The 23,804-nt window shown below is 61.8% G+C and overlaps 1 protein-coding gene across 2 annotated transcripts in view; it reads left to right on the forward strand.

The window, feature by feature from the left end:
- AGAP3 (ArfGAP with GTPase domain, ankyrin repeat and PH domain 3) overlaps positions 1–23,804 on the forward strand; it is a 300,607-nt gene that overhangs the window by 98,083 nt on the left and 178,720 nt on the right. For both annotated transcript variants that reach the window (XM_074985396.1, XM_074985397.1), the window contains exon 2: positions 14,119–14,177. In XM_074985396.1, the coding sequence (XP_074841497.1) occupies positions 14,119–14,177 (59 nt within the window). The remainder of the gene's footprint in view (positions 1–14,118; positions 14,178–23,804) is intronic.

The following is a 23,804-nucleotide window of genomic DNA, read 5'->3' on the forward strand; positions in this document are numbered from 1 at the left end:
CTTCTCAACCGCCATCGGCTGCAGATGGAATCCGCTCAGGCTACGGCCAGAGTCAGATTAGCTAGAGTTTTACGTGTAAATCGTTGTTTTTTTCTTTCTTAAAAAAAGAGAGAAAGCAAGAGAGTAAAAAAAAAAAAAAAAATATATAATAAAAAGAGAGAGAGGAGCGGAGAAGACGCATGGACGTGAAGGCCAGTAGGCCTCCCGCCGCTGCAGGCTGGTGTCCGTGATGGGTAAACAGGCACTAATTAAGTGCTAAGTGCCCTATTAACAACAAAAAAACTCACCGCGATGTCCTCTTCAGGCTTTAAAAAGTGTGAGTCCTGCCGCGAACCTATGCCGGCCTCCGATGGGCATAGCGAATGCATTCGGTGCCTGGGGGAATCACACGTTACCCAGAAGTGTTCCCACTGTGCTAAGCTCACAGCCAGGGCCAGGAAAGACAGAGAAATGTGGCTGAAAATGCTCCTGTTCGATAAGGCTCTCCAGCCCGACTTGCCAGAGAGGCCTCAACCAGAAGGGCCCTCTGGGCTCCACAAAAGGAAGGCGGCTTCCCTCACCCCCTCGGTGCAGAAATGGAGGAAGCTCTCCCCAGCCCGATCCCTGCCGGTGGTCTCAGCGAGCGGGACGGGCGGAGCACACAGCCCCCAGCCGCATACTCAAACAAGCGGCAGCGCAGCAGCGCACGTGGCAGAGGCTGCGCCTCCGATTTCCAAACAGCTGGCACGCGCGGCACCTAGAGCGGCGGCCAGGCAATCGCCGGAACTGGTGGCACCGCCACAGGCGGGACTGACCCCTGCGGCGCCAACGGTGCAGGGCCAACAGGCACGGAGCCTGCAGGCACTGGAGGATGTTATCCGCGCGGCACCGCAGCTGAGCGGGCCGAGCACGGCACCGACAGCGGGGCCAAGATCCCCGGCACGGGAGGGGGCGGTACCAGCCCCGCAGGGGAGAGGAAAGGCAAGAGCAAAAACCCAGCACCGCAGCCCTTCTCCAGACAGGGCTGCAATGCTCCTACCAACAAGCCCTCCCCTTATGCTGTACACGCCACCCAGAAGATCTGGGTCTCCACCAGCCTATCCAGAGCCTCCTTCTCCGTTCCTCCAACATATGTCACCATGGCTTGGGTCACCTTCGCCCTTTCTGGGATTGGATCCCTTGGAGTACTATCACAAACCAGTGTCACCGCTATCTGTGTCATCGCGGAGGTCTCGCTCTCCCAGACATCGGGGGTACACACCCCGAGAGTGGTCCAGGTCTCCATCCCTGGACCCGGGCCTGTGCTGCCATGGTCGTCCTTATCATGCTGGACACAGACACCCCGGGCCTACACCTAGGGGCAGGTCCCCCCCGGCCGTCCAATACCCCCGTGGACACTCCCGGCCGGGGACGGAAACACAGCTATCTCAAGGGGAGTTAATTTTAGAACCCTGAGACTTTCATTCACAATCCTCCAGCGAGCAGGTGTACCATCGGCCACAGGAGCCTGAGAGTTCGAGGGAGGTTTACCCTAGTGGTTCCTCCTTGTTTCTCCCCTGACGAGGCCACGGCCCCCGGGGACGTTGCTCCCCCGGACGACCTCAAACAGTTTCAGGAGCTGTTTAAAAGGGTGGCTTTCACGCAAGACATTCAAACGGCAGAGGTGCAGGAGAAACATCACAAACTCCTGAAAAATTTGAGACCCCCGGCTTCATCCAAAATCGCTATCCCGCTGGATGAAGCCATTATGGAGTCAGCCACTACCATATGGCAGACCCCGGCCTCCGCTCCGCCTATGAACAAGAGAGCGGATAAGAAGTACTTCGTCCCGGCGAAGGGCATGGAGTTCCTTTTTAGTCACCCACAACCAAACTCATTGGTGGTGGAATCGTCCCAGCAGAGGTCAAAGGCTTCTCAGTACAAATGGGGGGGATTGGACAAAGATGCTAAGAAGCTAGAGCTGTTCGGCAGGAAGGTATATTCCTGCTCCACCCTGCTATTGAGAATGGCAAACTATGCAGCACATCTAGCGAACCATAATTTTGATAATTACTCTAGGCCTACTTCTCTCATGGATTCGCTTCCGGAAGATAAGAAGCCAGTGCTAAAGGCAATTGTGCAAGAGGGCTATGCAGCTTCGAGGACGGGAGTCCAGATCGCCCTGGACGTGGCGGACACGGCGGCACGCTCAACGGCTACAGCAGTGGTCATGCGTAGAGAATCCTGGCTCCAGACATCGGGTATCCCGAGGGATCTGCAGGCGAAGATTGTGGATCTTCCCTTTGACACGCAGAAGTTGTTTGCAGACTCAACCGACTCGGTCCTCCACTCCAGTAAGGACTCCAGAGCTACACTTAGAACTCTGGGTATTTATACCCCTCCATGTAAGAAGAAAAAGTATTACCCTCAGCAAAGACGATACCCGTACCAACCACAGCGTGCTCAGTACCAACGGGGCTACGACCAAGGGCGACATCAACAGCAGCAACAGTACCGAACTCCCAGGCGACGTTCCCAACAAAGCCATGCATCCTCGGGGCAGGCCCAAAGGCAACAAGTTTGACGGGCATGTCGAGGGCTGCACTATCACTACCATCGCGCAATGCCATTCCCAGCTCATGTTCCATCATCGCCTCCGACCGTTTCACTCCAAATGGCAAAAGATCACCGCAGACAAATGGGTACTGGAGATCATAGCCACGGGTTATGTGACCCCTTCCAGTCTCTCCCACCGCCGAAACCTCCTCCCAAGCCCCACCTCAGGGACGCTTCCCACGAGGTGAGACTCAAACAGGAGATGGACCATCTTATGTTCATAGGGGCGGTGGAAAGAGTGCCGGAGCAATTCCAGGGGAAAGGCTTTTATTCACGCTACTTCCTCACAGGGAAGAAAACAGGAGGCTGGAGGCCCATCTTAGATCTTCGGGGCCTCAACCGGTACTTGCACAAACAACGTTTTCGGATGATCACAGTCGCCTCCATACTCACGGCACTGGACGATGGAGATTGGTTTGCAGCCCTCGACTTACAAGATGCTTACTTTCATATGATGATCCACCCGGCACACAGGCGCTTCCTCCGTTTTATGGTCAGCAAGGAGCATTTCCAGTACAAGGTTCTGCTGTTCGTCCTCTCCTCGGCCCCCAGAGTCTTTACCAAAACCCTGGCAGTGGTGTCAGCCTACCTGCACAGACAGGGGGTATTTATATTCCCATACCTGGACGACTGCCTATTGAAAGGGGCCTCAAAGGCAGAGGTCTTACGCATGATATGCGTAACAGCAGACACGTTTTCTTCGCTGGGCCTAGTCATCAACCTCGCGAAGTCAAAGACCGACCCCACACAAGACATAGAGTTTATAGGGGCATGCATAAACTCTATTACAGCAAGGGTCTATCTACCCGACGCCCGCTTTCGCGCCATCAGTTCGCTGGTGCAAGTCATTACATACAGCCCCACGGTGCCGGTCTTAACGTGCTTGCAGCTGCTAGGCCACATGGCGGCGGTGACGTTTGTGGTGCAAAATGCCAGATTGCACATGCGCAGCCTACAACATTGGCTAGCGAGCGTCTACAAACTGGCATCCCACACTGTCTGCAGGGTGGTATCACCCACGACAGAGGTGCACAGATCCCTGCAGTGTGGGTAAACCCCAAGAACCTGCTAACAGGGGTGCCCTTTCACCAACCACAAATCTCTATTTTTCTTACTACCGACGCTTCCCACATAGGATGGGGAGCACACATTGGTGACAAGGTGACGCAAGGACTATGGTCCCCTGCGGAACAGTCAATGCACATAAATATACTGGAGCTCAGAGCAGTGTTCAACGCCTGCAAACACTTTCGAGACCATATACAAGGCAAGTAGTCGGGATCAGTACAGACAATACCTCCACCATGTTTTATATAAATCGGCAAGGAGGAGCTCGGTCCCATGCCCTATGTGCGGAAGCAGTCCGATTGTGGAACTGGTGCATCGCCAACAATATAACGTTGAAAGCCTCGTATTTGCTGGGCGCTCACAATGCGAAGGCAGACCAGCTGAGCAGGCGCTTCACACTCACGCATGAATGGCAGATCCACTCCGATCTGCTACGACCGATCTTTCACACATGGGGGTTTCCCCAGATCGACCTATTTGCCACTCAGCACAACAAGAAGTGCCCCCAGTACTGCTCCAGGGCAGGATTGGGGCGGGGGTCCCTGGGGGACGCATTCGCGATTTCATGGAAGGGCCCCCTACTTTACGCGTTTCCCCCCACAGCGCTTATCTACAAGGTCTTGCAGAAAGCCAGAAGGGAGAGAGCCCGCATGATTCTAGTAGTCCCAACGTGGGATCGACAGCAATGGTTCCCCTTGCTTCTGCACATGTCGGACCGCCCACTGCTCCCCCTTCCGGTGGCGCCGGACCTGCTCACACAGGCCCAGGCGTCCATAGTGCACCCACACCCTCAAGGTCTGCGCCTACAAGCATGGCTAATCCATGGCTCAGCTCCCTAGAAAGCACATGTACGGAGGGAGTACAACAAGTCCTGGAGAGGAGCCGAAGGACCTCCACCAGGAGGACCTACAAGCAGAAATGGACTCGATTCACTGCCTGGTGTTCCGCCAAGCAGTTAGCTCCCCTTGACGTTCCTATACCTGTAATACTAGAATACTTATTGGACCTCAAGAGGGGCGGGCTTTCCCTATCCTCGCTAAAAGTCCACCTCGCCGCTATATCAGCCTTTCGGCATACAGAGGAGGGGCCCACGGTATTTGCCCATCCTGTTGTTACCAGGTTCCTGAAGGGGCTGGTAAACCTGTACCCCCCTCGGAAACCGCTTCCACCATCGTGGAACTTGGACCTGGTGCTCAGCGCGCTAACGGGCGCACTGTTTGAACCCTTAGCCACAGTTCCCCTATGTCTCCTTACGATAAAAACAACCTTCCTCCTTGCAATTACGTCAGCTCGCAGGGTGAGTGAGCTCGCAGCAGTTATGGCAACGCCGCCCTGCACAGTATTCTTAAAGGAGGCAGCAACTTTACGGCTGCACCCAGCCTTTGTTCCGAAAGTTTCTTCAGAGTTCCACCTTAACGAACCCATAGATTTACCCTCGTTTTACCCGAAGCCTCACAGCTCCAGCAAGGAGGCACGTCTGCGTCTCCTGGACGTGAGGAGGGTGTTGGCCTTCTACATAGACAGAACTAAGTCCTTCCGGAAAACGGACAGGCTTCTAGTCTCTCTCGCTCCCGGGTCAAAAGGAGAAGGTCTCTCTTCACAGAGAATCTCGAAGCACATTGTGTCCTGTATAAAAATGTGCTACGAGCTTCAAAAGACTCCTTTGCTGGCCCTGCCCAGGGCTCACTCCACCAGGGCGGTGGCGGCGTCAACAGCCTTCTTCAAGGGCATCGTGTTAAAGGACATTTGTAGAGCGGCGACCTGGTCATCCTACGACATCTTCGCCAAGCATTATGCCCTACATCGGGTATTCGAAGAGAATACCCGTCTGTCGACAGCGGTCCTCTCGGGGGCAAGCTGCACATGAACCGATTACCCACCTCCTTACTTGGGTTACTGCTGGGTAGTCACCTATTGTGGAGCACCCACGGGGACACTCGTAGAAGAAAGAGAAGTTACTCACCGTAGTAACGATGGTTCTTCAAGATGTGTCCCCGTGGGTGCTCCACCACCCGCCCATCCTCCCCGCTTTGGATCTCTGTTTGGTGTTTTTCAGGAGCATCCGAGGCGGTTGGTCAAGGAACTGGTGGGGACCGGATCGCGCACGTGGCCGGGGGCGCTCAGGGGGGCAGCGCACGCCAGCACACGTGTGATCCAGGAGAAACGGCTGGAAGATTTCCGATCTGCGGCGCCGGGGCGAGCCTGACACCTGTTGTGGAGCACCCACGGGGACACATCTTGAAGAACCACCGTTACTACGGTGAGTAACTTCTCTGATGCCGGGCACCACCAGCTTTCAGTGGACACCTCACTTGGGCCACCTGGCACAAGATTTGGTGCCACTGTGTTTAATGGTGGTAGAAATGGCTTCCACATTCAACTTAAAAATCGCATCACGTAACAGCCAGGGACGGGGCAGTAGGGGTAGGACTGGGCAGCTCTCGATGACTGTTGTGGGGTGGCCAGCGAGCTCTCTGGATGAGGGCAAAGAAGGTCTGGGTCCCAGCAGAGCAGGGAGGCCGTCATGGGCGTGAAGTCTGCCTCAGTGGCCAATCCCCCACCCCTCTGCCAGTCTCTTTGGCTGTGGCCTGAGAAGGGGCAGGTGGGGGACTCTTCTGGCCCGTGGTGTTCGGTGCCTTAGTTAGGCCCATTTGCAGCAGAGCCTTGGTGTGCTGATTTCTGGTCCTCATGCCTCTTGTTCATCTGCCAGCGTCTGGCTGTGGCCTTCATCCTTTCGGTTCCATCAGGCCCAGGGTTTTCTCTGCTGCACGTCGTTCCTGACGGAGCCTGGTGTAACGGCATGCTGGGACAGGTGGGGAGCCTCACCTGTGCGTGGTCACTGAGAGTCTCAGTAAGCGAAGGCTGGCAGGGCCTCTAGCATTACCATGCTGGGGACAGCGGTGGGGTGCTGTGAGCAGGCCTGCTCTGGTGGGATGCTGCTGAGAGGCTCTGGTTCAGGATGGGTGCCTGGAGACGGGGCTGCCACAGCCTGGAGAGGGGGTCCTCCTCTGTGTGACTGGTTTGGTGTGGCTGGCACACACTGCTGTGCTGTCACGCTGGCTGATGGGAAGTCAGGGGAGCAGATCCCTCAGATGCGCCAGTCATAGAATCATAGAACAATAGAGCTGGAAGAGACCTAAAAAAGCCATCGAGTCCAGCCCCCTGCTCTACGCAGGACCAAACCCATCAGATCAGCCCAGCCAGGGCTTTGTCAAGGCGTGACTTAAACACCTCCAGGGATGGAGACTCCACTACTTCCCTGGGTCGACCATTCCAATTCTTCACCACCCTCCCAGTGAAAAAGCTTTTCCTAATGTTCAACCTGGACCTTCCCAACCACAACTTGAGACGATTGGTCCATGTTTTGCCATCCGTGACCACTGCGAACAGCCTCTTTGCAGCCTCCCTTCAGTAAGTTGAAGGCTGTTATCAAGTCCCCCCTCAGTCTTCTCTTCTGCAGACTAAAGAGTCCCAATTCCCTCAACCTTTCTTTATAGGTCATATGCTCCAGCCCCCTAATAATTTTAGTCGCCCTCCGCTGGACCCTCTCCAGTGTATCCACATGCTTCTTATAACTGGGGGCCCAGAACTGGACACAGTACTCCAGATGCAGCCTCACCAAAACTGCATAGAGAGAAATAATCACTTCTCTGGATCTACTGGCAGCACTCCTCTTGATGCAACCTAATATGCTATTAGCTTTCTTGGCTACAACGGCACACTGTTGACTCATGTCCAGCTTCTCGTCCACTACAACTCCCAGGTCCTTTTCTGCAAAACTACTACCGAGCCAGTCGGACCCCAGCCTGTAACAATGCTTGGGATTCTTCCAGCCCAAGTGCGGGACTCTGCACTTGTCCTTATTGAACCTCATCAGATTTCTTGCAGCCCAGTCTTCCAATTTGTCTAAGTCACTCAGGACCCTGTCCCTACCCTCCAGCGTATCTACCTCTCCCCTAGCTTAGTGTCATCTGCAAGCTTGCTGAGGGTGTAATCCAACCCCTCATCCAGGTCATTGATAAATATGTTGAACAGAACAGGACCCAGAACTGAACCTTGGGGCACTCCACTAGAAACCGACCACCATCCCGACATCGAGCCGTTGATCACTACCCGCTGGGCCCGACCTTCTAGCCAGCTTTCTATCCATCTTACCGTCCATTTATCCAATCCACATTCCTTTAACTTGCCGACAAGAATATTGTGGGAACCGTATCAAAATAACAGAATATCGTGGGAGTCCTAGCCTCACTGCCAGGTGCACCCCTCACCGCCAGTCTTAGCCTCACTGCCAGGTGCACCCCTCACCGCCAGTTCTAGCCTCACTGCCAGGCGCACCCTTCACCACCGGTCCTTGCCTAACCGCCAGGCGCACTCCTCGCCACCAGGCGCACCCTTCACCACCAGTCCTAGCCTCACTGCCAGTCCTAGCCTCACCGCCAGGCTCACCCTTCACTGCCAGTCCCAGCCCCACTGCCAGTCCTAGCCTCACCGCCAGGCACACCCTTCACCGCCAGTCCTAGCCTCACCGCCAGGCTCACCCTTCACCGCCAGTCCTAGCCTCACCGCCAGGCGGACCCCATCCCAAAGACCAGCCACACGCGCTGTTGTCAAACCTCCAGCATCCCAGGAAGAAGGAGGGAGTGGTTGGTGTGGGGGAGGGGGCAGGGTGGGATGGAGGGGGAGCAGGACCTGGGGCAGAGCCGGGGGTGGAGCCGTGAGCACCTCACGGCACACTGGGAAGTTGGCGCCTGTAGCACCACTGCCTGAGTTGGTGCTGTGCAAGGAGCCACATACTGACTTCTGAAAAGCTGCACAGGACTCTCAAGAATCCCACACAGAGTCCCAGGCTGGGGGCCGACTGGCTCAGTAGCAGTGCAGCAGAAAAGGACCTGGGGTTATAGTGGCTGGGTATGAGTAAACAGTGCGCCCTGGTAGCCAAGAAGGCTAATGGCATATTAGGGTGCATTAGGAGGAGCATTTCCAACAGATTTAGAGAAGTTCCTATTCCCCTCTACTCGGCTCTGGTGAGGCCACATCTGGAATATTGTCAAGTATCGGAGGGGTAGCCGTGTTAGTCTGGATCTGTAGCAGCAACGAAGGGTCCTGTGGCACCTTATAGACTAACAGAAAAGTTTAGAGCATGAGCTTTCGTGAGCACAGACTCACTTCATCAGATGCTGGACCAGCATCTGAAGAAGTGAGTTAACTCACGAAAGCTCATGCTCTAAACTTTTCTGTTAGTCTGTCTGGAATATTGTGTCCAGTTCTGGGCCCCCCCGGTATAAAAAGGATGTGGACACATTGGAGAGGGTTCAGCGAAGGGCAACGAAAATGATGAAGGGTCTGGAGCACAAGACCTATGAGGAGAGGCTGAGGGATTTGGGCTTGTTCAGTTTACAGAAGAGAAGACCGAGGGGTGATTTAATAGCAGCCTTCAGCTTCCTGCAGGGGAGCTCTAAAGAGGCTGGAGAGAGGCTGCTCTCAGTGGTGTCAGGTGGCAGAACAAGGAGCAATGGTCAGAAGTTGAAGAGGGAGAGATGCAGGTTAGATATTAGGAAAAACTCCTTCCCCAGGCAGGTGGTGAAGCACTGGGATGTGTTGCCTAGAGAGGTGGTGGATTCTCCATCCCTGAAGGTTTGTAAGTCTCGGCTTGACGAGGTTCTGGCTGGGATGACTTGGTGGGGTTTGGTCCTGTTTTGGGAGGGGGCTGGACTCAATGACCTCCTGAGGTCCCCTCCCGCCCTAGGAGCCTACGAGTCTGTGATTCAGCTAGAGGCTGGTGGCTGGGCGCAGGCGTTGTAAGGTGGGTTAGGATAGGGGTGAGCAGAGTGGGGGGCAGACCCCCGTGGGGCATGTGTGAAATTTCATAATGGGGCACAGCACGATCAGCTCCCAGGTCTCGGGCTCGTCCATCTCATTGAAATGTTGCACGTGGCCGTTGCTGATTTTGCGCCGGTGTGTGCACACTTACATACCAATTAATGACGTTTTTACACTGTACAGACTTACTTTCTTGCATGTGCCGAAGGGGCTTTTTGCGCGTGACCAGAGCTGAAATGTCTGTGGGCTTGGGTGACCTCAGACAGGTTGGGGGGCCCTGCTGATTGCAGGGATGGAATGTGGGGCCCAGTGTAAAACACCCCCCCCCCCCGGTTAGGAGATGAGAACTGAGCTGTTGTGCTGCAGCGAGGTAACGAGTGTAGCTCCTCAAGGACCGGTCTAGGGACCGCTCTCGTGTAATACTTGCACGAGGGACTTCGCTGCCCAAGAGGCCGCAGGGCGGATGTCACCGAGTGGGAGGCGTTGTCCAGACAGAGGAGGGTCGGAATACCACACGGGAGGGACTGCCTGACTCAGAGCACTGAGGACGTGGAAACGGGGTGAAGTGTACTGGAGATTAGTAAGGGTCATATCTGCTGGCCGTGGGCCGCTCAGCAGGAAGGCAGAGGACAAAGACTGGCTGAGGACACAGGGCACCTAGGGCCTCTCCCCAGCTCAGCCCTGGCAGGCAGGACTTTACCGCACCGTGACTCATTTGCCCCATCTGTAGGACGTGGTGAGTGACACTGAGCCCCTTTGCGAAGGCGGCAGGCAAGGCCTGGCTCTCCGTGGTGCTTGCTGGAGACCAGCCTGCAGGGTCGCCGGGGTTGTTCCCAGAACAGGCCCCTGAGGGTGGGCCTGCCACGCTGCTTGGGGGACCGGGGCTGGGCTGGACACCCTCTCTCGCTGCTGTGTGATTTGCTGGGCTCGGCCTGGGCCAGGCGTGCTGGGTGTGGGGGGACTGAGGGGCCAAGCATCTGCTGAGGCCACCGGCCGCGGGAGCTGCACCTGCACAAGTGGTTTGGGGGCACGGCCGTGAGCGGGGCGCGGGGTGAACCTGAGGCAGGAGAGGAGCTGCAGGCGTGGAGTGACGCACCAGGGCCCTGCTCAGGGACCCCCGGCCCCTCTCCCCAGGCCGGACGGTGCCGACGGCTCCTGGCCGCTGTGCTGACCAATCTGTTCTGTGCGTGCAGCGCCCAGACTCCCAGGGCAGGTAGGGACCTCAGGAGGTCACCGAGTCCAGCCCCCTGCTTCAGGCAGGACCAACCCCACTGAGTCATCCCAGCCAGGACCTTGTCCAGCCGGGACTTAAACACCCCCAGGGATGGAGATTCCACCACCTCTGCAGGCAACGCACCCCAGTGCCTCACCTCCCGCCTGGGGAAGAGTTTTTCCTAGTATCGAACCAGTGTCGCCCCATAGCCCGGCTGCTCTCTGCTGAGTTCTCCCTGTTCTCCCTGCCTCTTCCCCTGCCCCCCTGCCCCCACGCCCCCACAGTGTGTCCCCTGCGCCCCCGCCCCACACCCCCACAGTGTGCCCCCTGCACCCCCGCCCCACACCCCCACAGTGTGCCCCCTGCCCCTCCCCCGCACCCCCTGCCCCACACCCCCACAGTGTGTCCCCTGCCCTTCCCCTGCCCCCCACCGCCCACCCCCACAGTGTGCCCCCCTGCCCCTCCCCTGCACCCCCAGCCCCACAGTGTGCCCCATGCCCTTCCCCTGCCCCCCCGCCCCACACCCCCACAGTGTGTCCCCTGCCCCCCCGCCCCACACCCCCACAGTGTGTCCCCTGCCCCTCCCCTGCACCCCCACAGTGTGTCCCCTGCCCCTCCCCTGCACCCCCTGCCCCACACCCCCACAGTGTGCCCCCTGCCCCTCCCCTGCACCCCCAGCCCCACAGTGTGCCCCATGCCCTTCCCCTGCACCCCCAGCCCCACACCCCCACAGTGTGTCCCCTGCCCCCCCGCCCCACACCCCCACAGTGTGTCCCCTGCCCCTCCCCTGCACCCCCACAGTGTCCCCTGCCCCTCCCCTGCACCCCCTGCCCCACACCCCCACAGTGTGCCCCCTGCCCCTCCCCTGCACCCCCTGCCCCACACCCCCACAGTGTGCCCCATGCCCTTCCCCTGCCCCCCTGCCCCCCACCCCCACAGTGTGCCCCCTGCCCCCCCGCCCCACACCCCCACAGTGTGCCCCCTGCCCCCACACCCCCACAGTGTGTCCCCTGCCCTTCCCCTGCCCCCCTGCCCCACACCCCCACAGTGTGCCCCCTGCCCCTCCCCTGCACCCCCTGCCCCACACCCCCACAGTGTGCCCCATGCCCTTCCCCTGCCCCCCTGCCCCACATCCCCACAGTGTGTCCCCTGCACCCCCGCCCCACACCCCCACAGTGTGCCCCCTGCCCCTCCCCTGCCCCCCTGCCCCACACCCCCACAGTGTGCCCCCTGCCCCTCCCCTGCACCCCCTGCCCCACACCCCCACAGTGTGCCCCCTGCCCCCCCCCTGCACCCCCTGCCCCCCACCCCCACAATGTGTCCCCTGCCCTTCCCCCGCCCCACACCCCCACAGTGTGCCCCATGCCCTTCCCCTGCACCCCCTGCCCCCCACCCCCACAGTGTGCCCCATGCCCTTCCCCTGCACCCCTGCCCCCCACCCCCACAGTGTGCCCCATGCCCCTCCCCTGCACCCCCTGCCCCCCACCCCCACAGTGTGCCCCATGCCCCTCCCCTGCACCCCCTGCCCCCCACCCCCACAGTGTGCCCCCTGCCCCCACACCCCCACAGTGTGTCCCCTGCCCTTCCCCTGCCCCCCTGCCCCACACCCCCACAGTGTGTCCTGCCCTTCCCCTGCCCCCCTGCCCCCACATTGTGTCCCCAGCCCTTCCCCTGCACCCCCTGCGCCACACCTCCAGTGTGTCCCCAGCCCTTCCCCTGCCCCACTCCCCTGCTCGCCTCCCCTACTGTAGCGTCCCCACCACTACCCCCACCTGCCCCTTCTCCTGGCTCCCCCTGCCCTTCCCCCGCCGTGTGAACCATCCCGTACCCCTCATGCCTGACTCCATCCCTGACTTCCCCCCACGAGACCGGCTCTCCTGGGTTTGTAGGGACAGCCCTAATATTTGGGGCCTTGTCCCATGGCAGTGTCTGTCCCCCTCACCCCTCAGTGCTCACCCCGGCCTCCTTTACCCTGGGCACCAGGAAGCAGGTACTGCATCATCCCAGTGCCCTAGGAGTGCCCCAGCACTGCTCTAGTCTGGCGTGCTGGGCAGCTCCCAATGTGCACCGGGGGTCTATGGAGGCTGTCCCAGCCCTGTGCTGCTCGCCCTCAGCTAGCGACCCCCACTGGTGCTCTGAGCTCAGCTGCAGCCCCCAGAGCAGGGCGGGGGCCGTGTGGCCCCTGTGTGCAGAGGGCGGCCCCTGCCAGCAGAGGGTGGGGGGCTGAGGGCTTCCTCCCTCCACCAGGGGAGCTGCACGGCCCTGTGTGCATGGAGTAGCCCCGGCCAGCAGAGTGGGGTGTCGGGGGGCTGAGGGCTCCCCTCCTCTGTCGGGTGTGCAGCGTGACCTGTGCCAGCAGAGTGGGGTGTTGGGGGGCTGAAGGCCCCCCTCCTCTGCCGGGCGTGCAGCGTGGCCCCTGCCAGCAGAGTGGGGTGTTGGGGGGCTGAGGGCCCCCCTCCTCTGCCGGGCATGCAACGTGGCCCCTGCCAGCAGAGTGGGGTGTTGCGGGGGCTGAGGGCTCCCCTCCTCTGCCGGGCCTGCAGCGTGGCCCCTGCCAGCAGAGTGGGGTGTTGGGGGGCTGAGGGCTCCCCTCCTCTGCCGGGTGTGCAGCGTGACCTGTGCCAGCAGAGTGGGGTGTTGGGGGGCTGAGGGCCCCCCTCCTCTGCCGGGCGTGCAGTGTGGCCCCTGCCAGCAGAGTGGGGTGTCGGGGGGCTGAGGGCTCCCCTCCTCTGCCGGGCGTGCAGCGTGACACCTGCCAGCAGAGTGGGGTGTTGCGGGGGCTGAGGGCTCCCCTCCTCTGCCGGGCATGCAGCGTGACCCCTGCCAGCAGAGTGGGGTGTTGGGGGGCTGAGGGCTCCCCTCCTCTGCCGGGCGTGCAGCGTGACACCTGCCAGCAGAGTGGGGTGTCAGGGAGCTGAGGGCTCCCCTCCTCTGCCGGGCCTGCAGTGTGGCCCCTGCCAGCAGAGTGGGGTGTTGCGGGGGCTGAGGGCTCCTCTCCTCTGCCGGGCATGCAGCGTGGCCCCTGCCAGCAGAGTGGGGTGTTGGGGGGCTGAGGGCCCCCCTCCTCTGCCGGGCGTGCAGCGTGACCCCTGCCAGCAGAGTGGGCTGTTGCGGGGGCTGAGGGCTCCCCTCCTCTGCCGGGCGTGCAGCATGACCCCTGCCAGCAGAGTGGGGTGTTGCGGGGGCTGAGGGCTCCTCTCCTCTGCCGGGTGTGCAGCGTGACCCCTGCCAGCAGAGTGGGGTGTTGGGGGGCTGAGGGCTCCTCTCCTCTGCCGGGCCTGCAGCGTGACCCCTGCCAGCAGAGTGGGGTGTTGGGGGGCTGAGGGCTCCTCTCCTCTGCTGGGTGTGCAGCATGACCCCTGCCAGCAGAGTGGGGTGTTGGGGGGCTGAGGGCTCCCCACCTCCAGCAGGGCTGATTGTGCCTTTTCTCTGTTTTGCAGATTCGTTTGTGAACAGCCAGGAGTGGACGCTGAGCCGGTCGGTGCCTGAGCTCAAAGTGGTGAGTGCTTGGCAGGGCGGGTGGCTGGGGGCTCAGACTCCCTGCCTGAGGGGCAGGGGCATGGATGCCATGTGCGGCTCCCTTGGATGGTGCTGGGGGGCACAGGCTCATCCTGGCAGGGCTTGGACACAGTGTGGCCCCCAGGGCACCCACACCAGGGTGAGCCCCCTTCAGCGTCTTCTGGGTCTGACCTAGCAGCAGTCAGCCAGCCCCCAGCTCGCCCACAGGGAGCGCCCCTGACGGCCCCAAAGGGCCCTGCCCCGACTCTGCCCCCGCGGGTTCCTCGTCGTCCGGCACCCAGCGCAGAGGGGCACGTGGTAGCTCCCCAGCCAGGAGACTGAACGGATTCCCCCTGCCCCTCACATCCTGTCCCCCGAGCTCTGTCCTTTGGGCCGTTTGGGGCAAACCAGCCACCCGACCTCCCCCTCCTCTGGCCTCCAAGGGGCTGCCGCTGGCTGGTCCTTGCTGGGCGCGGCTCTGGCCATCAGTTGCCAGGACATTGCTCAGTCCCTGCCCCCAAGCAGCCTGTGGGCAGTCACGCCTGTGGCTCGGGGCGCACCTGGGTCCCACACTGAGGGCTTGTGCAACACACCAGGAATATGAGGCAAACTCAGAATCCAGACTTCTCTCGCCCGCCTTCGTAACCCAGCGGAGCAGGACGAGTGGGGAAACTGCAACCACCAGTGTCTCTATGGATGGCACAGCCTCTCTCCCCTTCCTTGTGGGGGTCATACCAGCCCTTCTCTCTGGCCCTCGACTGTGGCCAGGCTGCCAGACAGCAGTCGCTCCTCCCCTGCCAGGTCTCTGCAAAACTAACGTAGCCTTGTGCCACCACCTGACTTGTGCCACCCCCAAAGGAAACTGAGGCATGCCGTGTGCCCAGGGAGCACTCGGAGGACTCCCACTTTCCCACAGGGAAAGGCTGTTGGGCTGGGGTTGGGTCCTTGGGTGTCAAAGCCCCAGGGACCACCCTGCCTGTCCTCTCCAGCAGAACCCAGGGCAGGACTCTCGCCCAGGGCCTGCTGCGTCGTCTGGCGCAGGTAGCGCAGGTGTGGCGGGAGGTGCCTGCTCTGCACTCCCAGGTGCTGAGTGATGGCAGGCGGGATGGACCAGTGCTTGTGGCCAGTCAGCCCTGGGGCCCAGGAGCCGATACAGGGCTGCTCCAGCTCCTCTGCCCTCCTCTCTGCATTACCCACAGCAGCTGCTGCACGGGGGGACCCCAGCTGCCTGCTCCGGGAAGGGGCAGGGCTAACGGTGGAAGGGGCGTGGCTTGCCGGTCAGCCCCGCCCCCCCACAGCACAGCGACCCAGCATTCCCTGGTGATTCGAAGGGAGCTCTGTCTGCCACCGCCGTTCCCACATCAATGGCTGGAGTGCTGGGCCGGAGGCAGCGTCCCTCTTTGCACCCCTTCCCGCAGCAGGCCTGATTACTGGTGTCTCCCCCCCACCCCACGTGCAGCCTCACACTGCAAGGCACTAGTGTGTGCGGCTCCGGGTGTGGCAGCAGCCGAGGTACCTAGAGCCCCTTGCCATGACCACATGTCTCCCTCCCACCTGGCCCTCAGGTTTGGACCTGAGCTGGGAGTCGGGAACCCAGGCTCTGTCTGGGCTCTGCCACAGACTCTCAGTGGCTACGTCTACATGTGAAGCCTACATCGAAGTAGCCTATTTCGATGTGGCAACATCGAAATAGGCTATTTCGATGAATAGCGTCTACACGTCCTCCAGGGCTGGCAACGTCGATGTTCAACATCGACGTTGCGCAGCACCACATCGAAATAGGCGCAGCGAGGGAACGTCTACACGCCACAGTAGCACACATCGAAATAAGGGTGCCAGGCACAGCTGCAGACAGGGTCACACGGCGGACTCAACAGCCAGCTGCTCCCTTAAAGGGCCCCTCCCAGACACACTTGCACTAAACAGTACAAGATCCACAGAGCCGACAACGAGTTGCAGACCCTGTGCATGCAGCATGAATCCCCCGCTGCAGCAGCAGCAGCCAGAAGCCCTGGGCTAAGGGCTGCTGCGCACGGTGACCATAGAGCCCCGCACAGGCTGGAGAGGCAGCGTCTCTCAACCCCCCAGCTGATGGCTGCCATGCAGGACCCCACAATTTCGACGTTGCGGGACGCGGATCGTCTACACGGTCCCTACTTCGATGTTGAACGTCGAAGTAGGGCGCTATTCCGATCCCCTCATGAGGTTAGCGACTTCGACGTCTCACTGCCTAACGTCGAAGTTAACTTCGAAATAGCACCCGACGCGTGTAGCCGCGACGGGCGCTATTTCGAAGTTAGTGCCGCTACTTCGAAGTAGCGTGCACGTGTAGACACAGCTAGTGTGACCTTGGGTGGGTCCCTTGGTCCTCTGAGGCCCATCGTGTGAGCCTTTGCCATGCAGTTTTTCAGTGTTGGGGCCAGGGGCCCCCAAGGAGGCTGCTTATCCTCTGGCTGGCTCTGGGTCTCCCTGGACTTGTTCAGTCTGATGGGCACCTCAGTGTGCCCAGGGCTGGATTTCTGCTGGCACAGAATTTCAGGGCTTTGAAGTCTGGAAAAATGCCCCTGCTTAGCTGAGCAGAGCAAGGTCCAGAGGTGACTTGGCCATGGCCCAGGGTGCCTGGGTCGGAGGACAGCTGAGCTCCCAAAGGCAGGACAGGAGTCAGTGGCTGGACATTGAGTCAGCAAAGTTCCAGCTGCAGGAAAGCAGACTTTACCCCAGCGGCCCCCCTGGCCTGGCACGGGCTGGGCTCTCTGTCACTCAGAGGCACCAATCCAGACCAGGCTCTGACACTCTAGCTCAGACAGAGTCCCTGGGTGAAAGTTCCCGGCATGCCGGGGGCTGGATGGGATGGGCCCAGGCTGAGATTCGTGGCCTCTGCCGCGTGACTGCACGGCCACAGAGCCTGTTGTGTCCTGGTGCGCAGATCTTCAGGGACCTTCCTGGCATCTCCAAGTGTCCGCCCTCATCCAGGAGCAGCAGCCAGGCTGCGCCACCCCCACCCAGGTGTGCTGCTGAGAGCTGGAGCAGCATCTGGGACTGCAGCAGTGGCTGGGATGGGTCAGCCCTCGCTGCAGGGGGAGCAGCCGTGGCTGGAGCAGTCAGATTACATATTCTCACGGGAGCTGGGGACACCAGCCGGATGCGGGCACTGACGCGGTAGATCTCGGCTCAGGCCTTTAACGTGGGCACCAGCCAGATGTGGGCACTGACGCGGCAGATCTCGGCTCAGGCCTTTAACGTGGGCCGTGGGCACCAGTCGGACGTGGGCACTGACATGGCGGCTCTCGGCCTGTCAGTTAATGTGTTGTCACGGGCTGTGGCGCCAGTCGGATGTGGACTCCGACATGGCAGCTCTCAGCCTGTCAATTAACGTGTTGTCACGAGAGCTCATGGCACCTGCAGGATGTGGGCACCGACATGACAGCTCTTGGCCCAGTCAGATAACGTGTTGTCATGGGGGCCGTGGGCGCCAGTCGGACGTGGGCACCAACATGGCGGCTCTCGTCCTGTCAGTTAACGTGTTGTCACGGGGGCCGTGGGCGCCAGTCGGGCGTGGGCACCGAGGTGGCGGCTCTCGGCCTGTCAGTTAACGTGTTGTCAGGGGGCCGTGGGCGCCAGTCGGACGTGGGCACCGAGGTGGTGGCTCTCGGCCTGTCAGTTAACGTGTAGTCAGGGGGCCGTGGGCGCCAGTCGGACATGGGCACCAAGGTGGCGGCTTTCGGCCTGTCAGTTAACGTGTTGTCAGGGGGCCGTGGGCACCGAGGTAGCGGCTCTCGGCCTGTCAGTTAATGTGTAGTCAGGGGGCCATGGGTGCCAGTCGGACGTGGGCACCGAGGTGGCGGCTCTCGGCCTGTCAGTTAACGTGTTGTCAAGGGGCTGTGGGCGCCAGTCGGACGTGGGCACCGAGGTGGCGGCTCTCGGCCTGTCAGTTAACGTGTTGTCAGGGGGCCGTGGGCACTGAGGTGGCGGCTCTCGGCCTGTCAGTTAACGTGTTGTCAGGGGGCCATGGGCACTGAGGTGGCGGCTCTCGGCCTGTCAGTTAACATGTTGTCAGGGGGCCGTGGGCACCGAGGTGGCGGCTCTCGGCCTGTCAGTTACTGTGTAGTCAGGGGGCCATGGGCGCCAGTCGGACGTGGGCACCGAGGTGGCAGCTCTCGGCCTGTCAGTTAACGTGTTGTCAGGGGGCCGTGGGCGCCAGTCGGACGTGGGCACCGAAGTAGCGGCTCTCGGCCTGTCAGTTAACGTGTTGTCACGGGGGCCTTGGGCGCCAGTCAGACGTGGACACTGAGGTGGCGGCTCTCGGCCTGTCAGTTAACATGTAGTCATGGGGGACGTGGGCACAGAGGTGGCGGCTCTCGGCCTGTCAGTTAACGTGTTGTCAGGGGGCCGTGGCCCCAGTCGGCCGTGGGCACCGAGGTGGCGGCTCTCGGCCTGTCAGTTAACATGTAGTCATGGGGGACGTGGGCACCGAGGTGGCGGCTCTCGGCCTGTCAGATAACGTGTTGTCAGGGGGCCGTGGGCGCCAGTCGGCCGTGGGCATCGATGTGGCAGCTCTCGGCCTGTCAGTTAACGTGTTGTCAGGGGCCCGTGGGCGCCAGTCGGCCGTGGGCACCGAGGTGGCGGCTCTCGGCCGGTCAGTTAACGTTTTGTCAGGGGGCCGTGGGCGCTAGTCGGCCGTGGGCACCGAGGTGGCGGCTCTTGGCTTGTCAGTTAACTTGTAGTTATGGGGGACGTGGGCACTGAGATGGCGGCTCTCGGCCTGTCAGTTAACGTGTTGTCATGGGGGCCGTGGGCGCCAGTCGGACATGGGCACCAACATGGCGGCTCTTGTCCTGTCAGTTAACGTGTTGTCACGGGGGCCGTGGGCACCGAGGTGGCGGCTCTTGGCCTGTCAGTTAACGTGTTGTTAGGGGGCCTTGGGCGCCAGTCGGACGTGGGCACCGAGGTGGCGGCTCTCGGCCTGTCAGTTAACGTGTTGTCAGGGGGCCATGGGCGCTAGTCAGCCATGGGCACCGAGGTGGTGGCTCTCGGCCTGTCAGTTAACGTGTTGTGAGGGGGGCCGTGGGCGCCAGTCGGCCGTCGGCACCGAAGTGGCGGCTCTCGGCCTGTCAGTTAACTTGTAGTCATGGGGGCCGTGGGCGCCAGACGGATGTGGGCACCGAGGTGGCGGCTCTCGGCTTGTCAGTTAACTTGTAGTTATGGGGGACGTGGGCACCGAGGTGGTGGCTCTCGGCATGTCAGTAAACGTGTTGTCAGGGGGCCGTGGACGCCAGTCGGACGTGGGCACTGAGGTGGCGGCTCTCGGCCTGTCAGTTAAGGTGTTGTCAGGGGGTCGTGGGCGCCAGTCGGCCGTGGGCACCGAGGTGGCGGCTCTCGGCATGTCAGTAAACGTGTTGTCAGGGGGCCGTGGGCGCCAGTCGGACGTGGGCACCGAGGTGGCGGCTCTCGGCCTGTCAGTTAACGTGTTGTCAGGGGGCCATGGGCGCTAGTCAGCCATGGGCACCGAGGTGGTGGCTCTCGGCCTGTCAGTTAACGTGTTGTGAGGGGGGCCGTGGGCGCCAGTCGGCCGTCGGCACCGAAGTGGCGGCTCTCGGCCTGTCAGTTAACTTGTAGTCATGGGGGCCGTGGGCGCCAGACGGATGTGGGCACCGAGGTGGCGGCTCTCGGCTTGTCAGTTAACTTGTAGTTATGGGGGACGTGGGCACCGAGGTGGCGGCTCTCGGCATGTCAGTAAACGTGTTGTCAGGGGGCCGTGGACGCCAGTCGGACGTGGGCACTGAGGTGGCGGCTCTCGGCCTGTCAGTTAAGGTGTTGTCAGGGGGTCGTGGGCGCCAGTCGGCCGTGGGCACCGAGGTGGCGGCTCTCGGCATGTCAGTAAACGTGTTGTCAGGGGGCCGTGGGCGCCAGTCGGACGTGGGCACCGAGGTGGCGGCTCTCGGCCTGTCAGTTAACATGTTGTCAGGGGGCCGTGGGCACCGAGGTGGCGGCTCTCGGCCTGTCAGTTAATGTGTAGTCAGGGGGCCATGGGCGCCAGTCGGACGTGGGCACCGAGGTGGCGGCTCTCGGCCTGTCAGTTAACGTGTTGTCAAGGGGCCGTGGGCGCCAGTTGGCTGTGGGCACCGAGGTGGTGGCTCTCGGCCTGTCAGATAACGTGTTGTCAGGGGGCCGTGGGCGCCAGTCGATCGTGGGCACCGAGGTGGCGGCTCTCGGCCTGTCAGTTAACGTGTTGTCACGGGGGCCTTGGGCGCCAGTCAGACGTGGGCACCGAGGTGGCGGCTCTCGGCCTGTCAGTTAACATGTAGTCATGGGGGACGTGGGCACCGAGGTGGTGGCTCTCGGCCTGTCAGTAAACGTGTTGTCAGGGGGCCGTGGACACCAGTCGGACGTGGGCACTGAGGTGGCGGCTCTCGGCCTGTCAGTTAAGGTGTTGTCAGGGGGTCGTGGGCGCCAGTCGGCCGTGGGCACCGAGGTGGCGGCTCTCGGCATGTCAGTAAACATGTTGTCAGGGGGCCGTGGGCACCGAGGTGGCGGCTCTCGGCCTGTCAGTTAATGTGTAGTCAGGGGGCCATGGGCGCCAGTCGGATGTGGGCACCGAGGTGGCGGCTCTCGGCCTGTCAGTTAACGTGTTGTCACGGGGGCCTTGGGCGCCAGTCAGACGTGGGCACCGAGGTGGCGGCTCTCGGCCTGTCAGTTAACATGTAGTCATGGGGGACGTGGGCACCGAGGTGGCGGCTCTCGGCCTGTCAGATAATGTGTTGTCAGGGGGCCGTGGGCGCCAGTCGGCCGTGGGCATCGATGTGGCAGCTCTCGGCCTGTCAGTTAACGTGTTGTCAGGGGCCCGTGGGCGCCAGTCGGCCGTGGGCACCGAGGTGGCAGCTCTCGGCCGGTCAGTTAACGTGTTGTCAGGGGGCCGTGGGCGCTAGTCGGCCGTGGGCACCGAGGTGGCGGCTCTCGGCCTGTCAGTTAACGTGTTGTTACGGGGGACGTGGGCACCGAGTTGGCGGCTCTCGGCCTGTCAGTTAACGTGTTGTCAGGGGGCCGTGGGCGCCTGTCGGCCGTGGGCACCGAGGTGGCGGCTCTCGGCCTGTCAGTTAACGTATTGTCAGGGGGGATGTGGGCACCGAGGTGGCGGCTCTCGGCCTGTCAGTTAACGTGTTGTCAGGGGGCCATGGGCACCAAGGTGGCGGCTCCCGGCCTGTCAGTTAACGTGTTGTCAGGGGGCCGTGGGCGCCAGTCGGCCATGGGCACCGAGGTGGCGGCTCTCGGCATGTCAGTAAACGTGTTGTCAGGGGGCCGTGGACGCCAGTCGGACGTGGGCACTGAGGTGGCGGCTCTCGGCCTGTCAGTTAAGGTGTTGTCAGGGGGTCGTGGGCGCCAGTCGGCCGTGGGCACCGAGGTGGCGGCTCTCGGCATGTCAGTAAACGTGTTGTCAGGGGGCCGTGGGCGCCAGTCGGACGTGGGCACCGAGGTGGCGGCTCTCGGCCTGTCAGTTAACATGTTGTCAGGGGGCCGTGGGCACCGAGGTGGCGGCTCTCGGCCTGTCAGTTAATGTGTAGTCAGGGGGCCATGGGCGCCAGTCGGACGTGGGCACCGAGGTGGCGGCTCTCGGCCTGTCAGTTAACGTGTTGTCAAGGGGCCGTGGGCGCCAGTTGGCTGTGGGCACCGAGGTGGTGGCTCTCGGCCTGTCAGATAACGTGTTGTCAGGGGGCCGTGGGCGCCAGTCGATCGTGGGCACCGAGGTGGCGGCTCTCGGCCTGTCAGTTAACGTGTTGTCACGGGGGCCTTGGGCGCCAGTCAGACGTGGGCACCGAGGTGGCGGCTCTCGGCCTGTCAGTTAACATGTAGTCATGGGGGACGTGGGCACCGAGGTGGTGGCTCTCGGCCTGTCAGTAAACGTGTTGTCAGGGGGCCGTGGACACCAGTCGGACGTGGGCACTGAGGTGGCGGCTCTCGGCCTGTCAGTTAAGGTGTTGTCAGGGGGTCGTGGGCGCCAGTCGGCCGTGGGCACCGAGGTGGCGGCTCTCGGCATGTCAGTAAACATGTTGTCAGGGGGCCGTGGGCACCGAGGTGGCGGCTCTCGGCCTGTCAGTTAATGTGTAGTCAGGGGGCCATGGGCGCCAGTCGGATGTGGGCACCGAGGTGGCGGCTCTCGGCCTGTCAGTTAACGTGTTGTCACGGGGGCCTTGGGCGCCAGTCAGACGTGGGCACCGAGGTGGCGGCTCTCGGCCTGTCAGTTAACATGTAGTCATGGGGGACGTGGGCACCGAGGTGGCGGCTCTCGGCCTGTCAGATAATGTGTTGTCAGGGGGCCGTGGGCGCCAGTCGGCCGTGGGCATCGATGTGGCAGCTCTCGGCCTGTCAGTTAACGTGTTGTCAGGGGCCCGTGGGCGCCAGTCGGCCGTGGGCACCGAGGTGGCAGCTCTCGGCCGGTCAGTTAACGTGTTGTCAGGGGGCCGTGGGCGCTAGTCGGCCGTGGGCACCGAGGTGGCGGCTCTCGGCCTGTCAGTTAACGTGTTGTTACGGGGGACGTGGGCACCGAGTTGGCGGCTCTCGGCCTGTCAGTTAACTTGTAGTTATGGGGGACGTGGGCACTGAGATGGCGGCTCTCGGCCTGTCAGTTAACGTGTTGTCATGGGGGCCGTGGGCGCCAGTCGGACATGGGCACCAACATGGCGGCTCTTGTCCTGTCAGTTAACGTGTTGTCACGGGGGCCGTGGGCACCGAGGTGGCGGCTCTTGGCCTGTCAGTTAACGTGTTGTTAGGGGGCCTTGGGCGCCAGTCGGACGTGGGCACCGAGGTGGCGGCTCTCGGCCTGTCAGTTAACGTGTTGTCAGGGGGCCATGGGCGCTAGTCAGCCATGGGCACCGAGGTGGTGGCTCTCGGCCTGTCAGTTAACGTGTTGTGAGGGGGGCCGTGGGCGCCAGTCGGCCGTCGGCACCGAAGTGGCGGCTCTCGGCCTGTCAGTTAACTTGTAGTCATGGGGGCCGTGGGCGCCAGACGGATGTGGGCACCGAGGTGGCGGCTCTCGGCTTGTCAGTTAACTTGTAGTTATGGGGGACGTGGGCACCGAGGTGGTGGCTCTCGGCATGTCAGTAAACGTGTTGTCAGGGGGCCGTGGACGCCAGTCGGACGTGGGCACTGAGGTGGCGGCTCTCGGCCTGTCAGTTAAGGTGTTGTCAGGGGGTCGTGGGCGCCAGTCGGCCGTGGGCACCGAGGTGGCGGCTCTCGGCATGTCAGTAAACGTGTTGTCAGGGGGCCGTGGGCGCCAGTCGGACGTGGGCACCGAGGTGGCGGCTCTCGGCCTGTCAGTTAACGTGTTGTCAGGGGGCCATGGGCGCTAGTCAGCCATGGGCACCGAGGTGGTGGCTCTCGGCCTGTCAGTTAACGTGTTGTGAGGGGGGCCGTGGGCGCCAGTCGGCCGTCGGCACCGAAGTGGCGGCTCTCGGCCTGTCAGTTAACTTGTAGTCATGGGGGCCGTGGGCGCCAGACGGATGTGGGCACCGAGGTGGCGGCTCTCGGCTTGTCAGTTAACTTGTAGTTATGGGGGACGTGGGCACCGAGGTGGCGGCTCTCGGCATGTCAGTAAACGTGTTGTCAGGGGGCCGTGGACGCCAGTCGGACGTGG

Source organism: Carettochelys insculpta, chromosome 2, assembly GCF_033958435.1.
Source record: "Carettochelys insculpta isolate YL-2023 chromosome 2, ASM3395843v1, whole genome shotgun sequence".
NCBI lineage: Eukaryota > Metazoa > Chordata > Testudines > Carettochelyidae > Carettochelys > Carettochelys insculpta.